Source organism: Caretta caretta, chromosome 1 (genome assembly GCF_965140235.1).
Source record: "Caretta caretta isolate rCarCar2 chromosome 1, rCarCar1.hap1, whole genome shotgun sequence".
NCBI classification, from domain to species: domain Eukaryota; kingdom Metazoa; phylum Chordata; order Testudines; family Cheloniidae; genus Caretta; species Caretta caretta.
In genome coordinates this window covers 11,622,160-11,633,475 of record NC_134206.1, presented here as the reverse complement: position 1 = coordinate 11,633,475, position 11,316 = coordinate 11,622,160, and the positions used below count along the sequence as shown (strand labels likewise).

At 48.7% G+C, this 11,316-nt stretch overlaps 1 protein-coding gene across 2 annotated transcripts in view; it reads left to right on the top strand.

Moving 5' to 3' along the window:
- Window positions 1–4,725: 4,725 nt before the first annotated feature.
- CHRDL2 (chordin like 2) overlaps window positions 4,726–11,316 on the top strand; it is a 65,430-nt gene continuing 58,839 nt past the window's right edge. For both annotated transcript variants that reach the window (XM_048838960.2, XM_075125875.1), the window contains exon 1: window positions 4,726–4,938. In XM_048838960.2, coding sequence (XP_048694917.1) covers window positions 4,857–4,938 — 82 coding nt within the window. In that variant the 5' untranslated portion in view covers window positions 4,726–4,856. The remainder of the gene's footprint in view (window positions 4,939–11,316) is intronic.

The window sequence follows — 11,316 nt, the reverse complement described above, 5'->3', positions numbered from 1 at the left end:
GCAGCCTCCATAAGAATTTTTCCAGTTCAGTATTTGTGTCAAGTTGCGATAGTGACACACCTCCCTGCCTGGCTGAATGGAGGGAAAAGCAGGATTTATTTATTTATTTTGGTAAAGGAGCAGCACGTAGAAAACTCACCCTACGCCCTGAGCGTGGATAATTGCTGCCATCTCTGAGCTTTGCACTTATAAAATTTCTGTCATGTCACCCCTCACTCTGCCCGGCTCGTCACAGGAACCGGGTGGTCACTGATAAATACGGTGAGTGCTTTTCAAAGGCCACTGCAGGAAATCCCAGTCACCACAGCTCCACTTAGGGTTGTCAGTTTTGGTTGGACTTATTCCTGGAGGTTTCGTCACGTGACATAAACTTTAATTCTGGGGACTCCAGGACAATCCTGGAGGTTCGGCAACCCTAGCTCCAATCCAGATTTAGTTAACAAATTCTGTCTTTATTAATTACAAGTAAACCCATGAATGTTTCTCTAGAGGTGCTCTCTTTATCCTCCCAAGCACAGTGAAGTCTTATTACAGATCCCAGTTCAGACATCATTCTCAAAAGCTGCTGGGTCCTACATCCTCCAGACTTGGTCTTTCTGCCTCCTTCTCAGTAACCTGGACCCACACAGTCCCCAATGAGACTAGTCTCTGGTGTCTTGAGAGTCCATTCCTGGCACCTTCAGCCAGGTCCTGGAACAACCCATCTCTTTCCGGCAAGTCTCAGCTCTCTCTTCTAACAGTCGTTGCCCAACTGCCAGCATTTGAATGAGCATCCCATGGTGTAGGGGCACTGGAACGGGGAGAAGGGGGCGGCCGAGGGCCATGGCTCTCCCACTTTTGAAAGGGCCATGATTCTCCCATCCATTTTTTGTCAGGGGCCAGGGGAAGCTGGAGCCTGGCCTCGGTAAAAGCAGCCTGGGGAGCCTGGGCAGCTGTGGGGAGCTGCAGACCCTCTAACTTGCCTGGGCGGGAGGTCCAGGGGGCGGGGACACAGGCTGGGGGCTGCTCTCGGGTCCCTGCACCCTGAGCAGGTGGAGGGGCCCGAGCTCCCCAGACTGGCTCTGGCTTGGCTAGGGGCCTCGGGGGGAAGCAGAGGGACAGGGATGGAGCCACGGAGGGGGTGGGACCTCGTAGCCTCCCCACGTGTAGGAAGAGTCCGTCGCCCCTGCCATGGTTACTCTTTGCAGCCCAATGGACTTCAGAGTCCTCAGAAGTCACATCAGCATCTCACATCCAGCTGCAGGTTTTACTTCCCACAACCCCTTACATAAACTAACTTTAATTCAGTTCAGCACCCAACCGTCTCCACACCCTGGAATAACACCTGTGCTTGATGCCAGACTGACTTTTATTTCCTGCCTCTGTCACCTGACATCAGGTTATACCTTTGTCACATGGCCAGGGTCAGTATCCCTTGACATCAGGGGCTACCGTTGCAGTGGAGAACCAGAATAACTGCATTGTCTCAGACTTTGTATATGATCAGTTCTCTTCTCTCTAAGATACGTATTTTCATAACCTTGTCAGCAGACACACATTAGAGATGTTTTCAAACGTCAGTGCTGCCGTCTTCAGGAAAACAGTTCAGAGGATAAGGCAGAGGGTGTCTCTAGTGGATCTTTTCTTGACCCAAAGCTATTCAATAGCTTTGTCAACGATCTGGAAGAAATATCAAATCATTTCTGGGAAAGCTTGCAGATGACACAAAAATTGGTGGAGCGGTAAATAATAATGACAGTTCAGTTATACAGAGCGATCTGGATCATTGGTAAGCTAGGCTCACTTGAACAATATATGTTTTTATACAGTCAATTGCAAAGCCTATATATATGAACAAAGAATGTAGGTCACACTTACAGGATGAGGGACTCTGAAAAAGACATAGGGTTCATGGTGAATAACCAACTGAACATGAACTCCCAGTGCAATGGTGTTTTGAAGATGGCGAATGCTATCTTGCTATCTTTGGATATATAAGCAAGAGAATATCGAGTAAGGTTAAGGAGGTGGTATTACCTTGGTATATGGCATTAATAAGATTATTAATGTAATACTGGATTTCTGGTGTCTGTACTTCAGAAAGGCTATTGAAAAATTGGAGAGGGTTCAGAAAAGACCTACAAAAATGCTTTAAGGGCTCCTTAATCTAGCAGACAAACGCATAAGAAGATCCAATGCATTACCTAGGGAGGTGGTGGAATCTCCTTCCTTTGAAGTTTTTAAGATCAGGCTTGACAAAGCCCTGGCAGGGATGATTTAGTTGGGGATTGGTCCTGCTTTGAGCAGGGGGTTGGACTAGATCAGTGGTTCTCAAAGCTGGTCTGCCGCTTGTTCAGGGAAAGCCCCTGGCGCACCAGACCCGTTTCTTTACCTGCCATGTCGGCAGGTTCTGCCGATCGCGGCTCCCACTGGCCGCAGTTCACCGCTCCAGGCCAGTGGGGGCTGCAGGAAGCGGCAAAGGTCAAGGGACGTGCTGGCCGCCCTTCCCACAGCCCCCATTGGCCTGAAGCAGCAAACCGTGGCCAGTGGGAGCCGCGATCGGCCGAACCTGCGGACGTGGCAGGTAAACAAACCGGTCTGGTGCGCCAGGGGCTTTCCCTGAACAAGCGGCGGACCGGCTTTGAGAACCACTGGACTAGATGATCTCCTGAGGTCCCTTCCAACCCTGATATTCTATGATTCTATGATTCTATAAGCTGAAGCTAGACAAAATCAGACTAGAAATAAGGAGCATTATTTTAAGCAAAGGTAATTAACCATTGGAACAACTTACCTAGAGATATGGTGTATTTTCATACAATCACTTCCATCACCTGAAGTGTTTAAAGCATGACTGGATGTCTTTCTAAAAGATATTACCTCTTGTGACCTGAGTGTTTAGCCAATATTAGGAGTCTTGCAGGTTATTTCAGTGAAGTGGAGAAACTGATGATGGAGTCAGGTATTTCTTTGATGAAATCCTGAATATTTACAAAGAATGTACAAAGTTTTGTTTCCCTGACCACAATAGGAATCAAACAGCAGGAGACAGTTTTTTTGCTCACAGTTCCAAGCCTCTTTCAGCCAGCACTCCACCCAAAAAGTTCTCTCTGTCTCTAGGCTTTTTCTTAGACCCCATTTCCTATGCTTGTTCTGGCTGTCCTCTTGGATTTCTGCTGCTTCTCTCTCACATGCACAATCACACAGTTGTAATTAAATCAATCCTCCATCCTATCATTTGTTAACAGACTCCCAGAAAAACACTTGGACTGCATGGCTCAGCCATTGCCCTGGTTTACATGTGGTCTAGTCCATGGGCAGTGGTTTTGCATTGTTTCAGCTATCACTAAACACACAGGCATTTAATTGCTCCCGCATTTAGCATGAATGGAAGGCAGCTATCCTGCTCAGCAGTTCCAACAAGGTGGTGGTGTGATTGCCATAGGTGCCAACACCGTGGGCGCTCCAGGGCTGGAGCACCCACTGGGAAAAATTAGCAGGTGCTCCGCACCCATCAGCAGCCAAGCTCCCCTCTCCTTGCCTCCTTCCCCCCCCCAAGTGCGCTACATCCCTGCTCCTCCCAGCCCTTCCCGTCCCCCGCCGCCTAACAGCTGTTTGGCGGTGCTTAGGACTCTCTGGGAGGGAGGGGGAGGAGCAGGGATGCGACATGCTCAGGGGAGGAGGTGGAGAAGAGGCAGTGCAGGGGCGGGGCCAGGGGCAGGGCGGGTCGAGCACCCACCGGGCAGAGGGGAAGTCAGCGCTTATTGTGATTGCCCAACCTCCATCATAACAATATGCTCTAGCTCAACCTGAATCTTTGGGCTCGATACAGGAGCTAGTGGGTAAAATTATGGCCTATGATAGACTAGATAGCCAGAATGGTCCTGTCTGGCTTTGAACATCAGACTAGATAGTGTTAATGGTCCCTTCTGGCTTTGAATCTTTGAGCCACAAGTACTTTTAGTTTGCTGTGTTGGCAGGCTAAGAACACTTCCGCACAAGGGCCTGGGAAAGACAGACAAGTTCTCCCACAAAACACGGCACAGCTCTATACAGCACTAAGAACCATGGGCTTCGCCTCAGAAATCCTAGCACCTGACCCAGGTTAATGCAGCGCCAGCTTGGACGCAGCTACATGGGTATGACCTGAGCTTGGCTTAGCAGGGTGGACATTCACACCCAGGGTTGGCTCACCTGGCTGCCTGGACTTGGGTAAAGTGCAGTGAAGACATACCCTGGGAGCAGGATATGTTTCCCCGACTGGGGACATATCAGATGTGAAACTGACGATACAGCCTTTGATGTGTTGTAAGAATCCCTCAGTATGGTTTTTTTTTTCTACAGAAGGGATAAGGTATTTGGGGGGAAGGGAGAAAACTGCAGGGTGGGGGAAAAAATCCAAGGAATGTTATTCACCGTGACGGGGTTGGGGGGGGCGGGGGGAGAGAATATTCCTGGGAAGGCTGCAGACAGGGAGGGGTTAATATGTTTCCACTCTTTCCAAATCCTCCTCACTGAAGCCCCTCCCCTAGTGCAGCCAAGAAGCAGAGGAATTTTACAAAACTTAAAAAAAAAGGGGGGGGGGGAATAAAAAAAATAAAAAGTGCTGTTTTTTTTTCTTTTTAAATAACAACTAACAGAGTTCCTCGCTTTCCCCCAAAGGAGGCGCCTTTGATGAGACTAAAACAAACTGCTGGCGGGAGCTCTGTGTAAAGAAGGAATTAGCTGTGTCGTGCGTGTGTCTCATATGCTGACTCTGTGGCTGCTTGCTGCCTTCTCTTAAGTAGCTTTTTGGATATTGAGTCCTTTTTAAGCACTCTGCAAAGAAAGTGTTTGGGGTTTTGGTTTTTCCCCCCCTCCTCCCCTTGAAAGGAAGAATGATTCCTGAAATCAGAGAGCTTTCCTTTTTCCTGGGATTTTTGCTGCTTTTTATTGCCTCTGAGATTGAAGCCAGAGCTCGTAAGTAAAGAGCGATTAAAAAATAAGATATAAAGGAATGATTAAGGATGAGAAGTAGGGGAGGGAAGGAATTGAATGATGGGGACCAGGACTGTGCAGTTGTCTGCTGGGGAATTTTTCCTCAAGAGATTCTGTGTCTGGAAGGAACGATCATAATGGATAATTAATGATAATTAGGAAAGGCTGCATTTGGCAGGAATAAGTGCAGAGATGCATGTATCGCTAGCATGTGGTCTCCCTTATGCTGACAGCAGTGGGTACCAGGTATGAAAACATAGGGTCAGATTCTAACCTGGATCCCACCTGTGTAAATTCTCTTCACTGGCTCTATTACTGCTTTCCACTGGTGTAGCTGAAAACTGAACCTGAGTCACGAGGTTGTGAACAGCTCAGTTGCTAGAGACAGCTTTGCCTTAAAGAGCGCAAGCTACTGATTGATGCTCCGGATTGTACTAACCAGACATCCGTACTCAGGTGACAGAATGCAGTGTCAGTAACATGTCAGTGAACCTCTTGCCCCAGAAGAGACTCTCAGGTGCGGGGAGTTATGATTTTTGAGCAATCTGCTTTTTGCACCAGTGGTGTTCCAAAGAGAAACGAGCAATGCCTCAGCAGCCCTGCTTGTGGCAAGTCTGTAGTAAGGAACTCAGAGCCCGGTGTTCCAATGGATTGACGCTGGGAGGCTTGTCCTTACAGCTACAGAGAAAAAAAGATGCTCGTCTGATTAGATTGCATTCCTAGAATGCAGGAGATCTGACCTCTGTTCCCAGCACTGCCACAGGCTTGCTGTATGTGGCCTTGGGCAAGTCTCCTAACCCCTCTGTTTCCCCATATGTAAAATGGGGCCAATAACACTGTGGTGTTCAGTGTTTGAGGTATAAGTCATTACAGTCTCTAAAATGCTTAGAGATCCTGTCTTTAGGGTATTGGCTTCATACTTGACCATAAAGTGCCTTGCATGCAGGCATCAGTGATTATAACAGAAGTGCTAACAAAGTTGAAAGGTTTGTTAATAAACAGATAGAAGTATTTGCATTGAAAACTAGTGTGGATGCATGCTCTTCTGCCTAGCTTCTAAGGGAGTTGTTACCAGTAAAGCTTTTGTTTATAATTTCTTCTCTCTCCCTCCCGTCCAAAGTGAGTACAGTGCAGGCTCTCTTTAAGTGCAGTGAGCTATGGATGCTCCTTTTCTAGACAGTCTTGTTTTGAGAACCCACATGCTTCTGGTCCACCTGCAAGCGTTTCTGATATCTCCCCTAGCAATAGCCTCATGCTCACCCTCGCTGCTTATGCTGAATATCCTCCATGCCTGGGTCTTCCTCTCATGGCAGACAAGGCTGTAAGAAAAGTTTTCCAAGGCAAGCCCAGATAACTGAGAATCGTTCCACTTTCTGAGAGAGCTAATCAGAAGGCAAAAGTATCACTAACAGAACCAATTCCTAGTATTGTGATAGTTGATACTAACCAAAGGGATTGGGAAGGTATTTGAAGCCCCATGCTTCAGGGTTTAAGACATTCCCTACCTATTAGGGATTAGGATGAGATTTTCACGGGAGGCAGGTTCTCCCACATCTGCTCACTGTGGGGTTTCTTGCACCTTCCTCCGACGCATCAGGTGCTGGCCATTGTCAGAGGCAGGATCTGGTCTAGCTAGAACTCGGAACTGATCCAGTCTGGCAATCCCTACCTTGTTCTTGCTTCTCAGTGGCAGGTAGGAGCTGCAGATTTCCACTGACTGGGGAATATCCTTTAGAAACAATGGTACCAGGCACATATACGATTCTGTTACTTACCTTGCAGAACTTCCTGTTCCCACCAACTCCCCCAAAGAAGATATTTTTTCAGAGCAATAGTTCTGACTGGAAGTATATATCTCAGCCTGGTCAATTGCCTGGCTGTCCTTCACTACTAACAACCTGATTTAAGAACAAGGGCATGGTTGGCTTCTTTTTCTAGTCTGCTCTCTTCACCTTTCCTCTCTGCTCATGCTATACAGCAAGCCTATTTTGTGCCTTCATAAACCTATCAGGGAGGTTGTTTTGCAGTGGGACATAAGCATGGACATCTTTCTGCTGGCCATGATGCAGGAGTTCCTTCTTTGGCATCTGGTCCACTGACATGGGAAAGCCCTATCCTCCAACCCCAGCAGCTCCTCGTTTTACCTCTGAGTTTCAGTGAGACAGGCTATATTGCTGGTAGGGGATGTTTCTGGCTAGGGAGTCAGGAGATTATTTCATTCACTGGTTTTTATTCACCAGATGCAATAACATCCCAACATGCGATTTGGAAACTGGTAAACTATTGGTAATGCAGTTTATCATATTGAAACAATAGAGTGTTGTGGCCAAAGTTTATGGCGTCATCTGCTTCTTCGTCTTCCTATTCCCCAGCACATAAAAGTGTTAGGGCTTAATCCTGATCTGAGTTGTGTGAGTAGATGTTGCTCAGATCAGCTGAGCCACTTCACACATGCTTTACAGCTGATTTTGCAAGGCACATGGCAATTCAGTGCTAACTCAGCTGAGGGCTGTCCCAGGGAGCAATGATTTAACAGGGCTGGGAAGATGGAGGGGCGATGCTAGCTGGGGATCTTAAAAGGTAGAAGTAGGAGCCTTTAGCTGGTGAGCTAAAAGAAAGCAGGGCTGACTGTAGACATAACTCTCCCCTCTTCGACCAGAAGAGGTCTCTCTTATACGCAGCTAGACAGCGGCTACTCCAGCTCCTGCACCTGTTAACTTGTCTGCTTTCAGCTGTCGGGCAGCGAGCAAGTTCCAAAGGGTTAGATGTTGTTCTAGCCAAGGGCTTAAAAGTGATTCAGTGGCAGCAGAGGCTGGTAGATTTTAGTCTGAGCATATAGACACCCTGTGTGTGCCAGACCTTACTGTGGCTATGTGTGCTGTGGATTCACTCGTGTAGGTCCGGATTCTGCCACCCTTATCCCAGTGAAATCGGTGGCTTAGATTGTTCCCTCCCGGGGGAAAAGCAGTCAGAGGGGATTGCTTGGGAGGAAGCCTACATGGGAATTTCCTAGCTGAGATTTCCCTGAATCATCCTCTTATGGGGTAGCAGAGATTTGCTCCCCTGCGGAGAAGCTGCCCCTGGGATCTGCATGAAGCCTTGTATCTCTGCAGCAGCTTTGACCCCTCCTGACCCCCACCCCACCAATTCGGCACTACTGGAGCTTTGCTACTGGTGATTATCCCTCTGGCTGCAGCAGCTCTCCAGGATCCGCAGTGGGATCCAGAGCAAACCTGGCAGTTTATTAACTTCAGAGTGTAGATCCGTGGGGTTGGAATGTGGACAGAGTACATCCTCTGCGAATCCTGTCCCTGGCCCACCCCCTGCTCCCAGGCCCACCCTGACTCCGTCTCCTCTCCAGTAAGGATTGCAGACAGCACAGAGAGGTCTCTGAGTGTGGGTACAGTGCATTGGAGTCCCTGAGCCCCTCTTCTGAGAGGAGGGATGGTCCAGTGGTTAAGGCACTAGTCTGGGATCCAGGTGACCAGGCATCAAGTCCCTGACCTGCCACAGATTGTGTCACTTAGCCTCTCAGTTCCTTATCTGTACAATGTAGAGAACAACATTGCCCTGCCTCACAGGGGTGCTGGTGGGAGGATAAATACACTGAAGATTGAGACGGGCTCAGATACTGCAGTGTTGGGGGCCATATAAGCACCTTAGCTAGATCGATTCCCCGTGAAGGAAGGAGGATCAGTGCATGGATCTAGCTGGGATGATCTAGAACAATGGGATGGCATGAAAAGTGAGGTATTACTCAGTGTAAGGGTGGTGGGTCTGGCTGTTAGTGTGATGACTCAAGAGCCCAGCCCAAAGCATTGCACCCCCTTATATAATGTAAACTCCATGCTAGCACAAACCCAATAATAACAAAATCAGTCAAATACATACGGTTAGTAGCTAGCGACTCTATAAAGATCCTGGTGGAAACTGGTCTTGCAGAGACCCGTTTTTAGTGCGCGTGCTCAATCAGAGGGAGCATGTCTGTGGCTCCTTGCGCTGGCATTTGTAGATTTCTCCAAACTGAGAAATATTAGATTGACTGGAATGGAGGTTTGTAGTGGGAAATGAGACCCCTCAGAGTTTGCACAAATAGCCTGGGGATGTGTACAGAACGGGAGGGATGGGCCAGGCGTTAGGGTGCTGGCCTGGGACTCAGGCCAAGTGGGTGCAATTTCCTATGCACTACAGTGTCACTGCAGAGGTGGGAGGGGCTGGCTGCCCTGTGGATGTAGCTAGGATTTCAGAGGGGTACCTACTTGGGGTAGCCTGCCTCTGAGGTCATAAATCAGTCAGAACTAGCTTCAAAGCTGGAATTTACACCTCTGGCTCCAAGTGTAGACGTGCCCTTAGCCTGGGCTACACTTCAAATGTAGGTTGACCTAGCTATGTGGCTCAGGGTGTGAAAAATCCCGAGAGACTAATTAAGCCAACCAAAGCCCCATGATAGACACCGCAGGTTGACGGAAGGCATTCCAGATGGTGAGCACTCATTACTGAAACGGGGTTCAAGCCTGGTAATTATTTATCAATACATCACAAACAGTGCACAGCCGTTTAAGGCAAGAGGTGCAGAGTAACTTATTCATTAGAAATGAGGACCGGCAGCTGAGCAGAACGCAGTTACCTGCAGAGAAGTTTTAGTTGGGGATTGGTCCTGCTTTGAGCAGGGGGTTGGGCTAGATGACCTCCTGAGGTCCCTTCCAACCCTGATCTTCTGTGATTCTATGAAGTTAGCGCAGGCCACCAGGATTTGTATCCGTGTTGTTACAGAAAGTGCCACGAGATTTATAATGACCTCATGTGGTCATGATCACAGTTTTAGTCCTCTTTGAAGGGTGACACCTCCCCAGAAACACAGTGCCCCTAACACCCTGCCAGGATATTGCTTCAGTGTTGACTCAAGGAGGAACGGACCAACTAATGAAACTCTAGCGTTGCTTCCTGCAGTGCTCTGGGTTTCTTTAGTCATCTTCCGGTTGGTCCAGATCCAGGCCAAACTATCAGAACTGACAAGATCACATGTCCACGCGCATTGTCATCGAAGTATTGCTCACACCACTGTAGTTAACTATGGCCTGGCGCAAGAATGTTAATCTGTGCTGGCACAAGTCTTTAATGGAACGCGTAGCAAACCTAGATATGGTCCAGTGAAAAGCAATAAAAGACATGGAAAGAGTCCCCCCAGGGGGGAGAGGCAGTAATGGTTAGGGCAGTTCAGAATACCAAGGAGAGAAATAAAAGCTGATGTGAAAGAGGTGTATGAAATCAGAGAGGCAGAGTGGTCCAGTGACAACTAGATTGGGAGTTAGCAGGTTGTATTGTCGACTCTGTCACAGACCTGCAGGGTGACCCTGAGTAAGTTACTTCCCCTCTGTTTCCCTTTGTCTGGTCTAGTTACATTGTAAGGTCTGCCGGGCAGGGACTGTCCGGTACGGTGTGTTTGTACAGCGCGCCTAGAGCTGGGGCTTCTAAATGCTACTGTAATGCTGGCAGGGGCACCAGACCAGGGGGAGCCAGGGGCCATGGCTCTGTCACTTTTTACCCGCCGTAAGGGCGAGCGACAGTGGGAGGGGGTGGTGAGTGGGGGACAGGGTCTTGGGAGGAAGAGGTAGTGCGGGGGTGGGGTCTTGCATGAAGGAGTGGTGTGAGGGCGGGGGCTTGGGGAAAATGGGCAGTGCAAGGGCAGGGTCTTGGGGGAATGGGTAGCGGGAGGGCAGGTGCTTGGGGGGAAGGGGTGGTGTGGGGGCGGGGCCTTGGGGGCATGGCACAGCGGGGCGGGGCCACGGTTTGGATGCCTGTGCCTCCCCCCTTTTAGGGTGCTTCCGCTGCTCCTGATGTCTGGTCTAGCGGAGGTCAATGAGGAACATGGATTTATCCTTCCTCAATCCACAAAAACAAGGAGGCACCCAGTTTTTTGATAAAAGGATGATAAAAGGATGATAAATCTGATAAAAGGATGTACTGTTTGACACAATGCACAATTAACCTGTGGAACCCACTGCCCTGGGATATCATTGAGACCATGAACTCAACAAGAATGTGACTGTGGTCGCACGCACTTTACTAATGTAGAGGGAAACATCAGTGTCACTGGAGAATCCAGGAACAATTATTTGACCAGTGAGCCTTGAAGTCATCTTGACATGTTTTTTTAGAGACCCCTTTCCATTAGACCTGATCCAGCTTCCATTAAAGTCAACAACAAAACTCCCAATGACTGCCTTGGATACCGGGTTAGGCCATCAGCTGGGAATGACCCTTTAATGGGGCTGTCCAAGGAGTGCTCCAGTTAAGAAGATTTCACTTTACACTAACGCCTCCATGTCTGGTGGGGAGCAGGTCATGAGGCCTCATTAA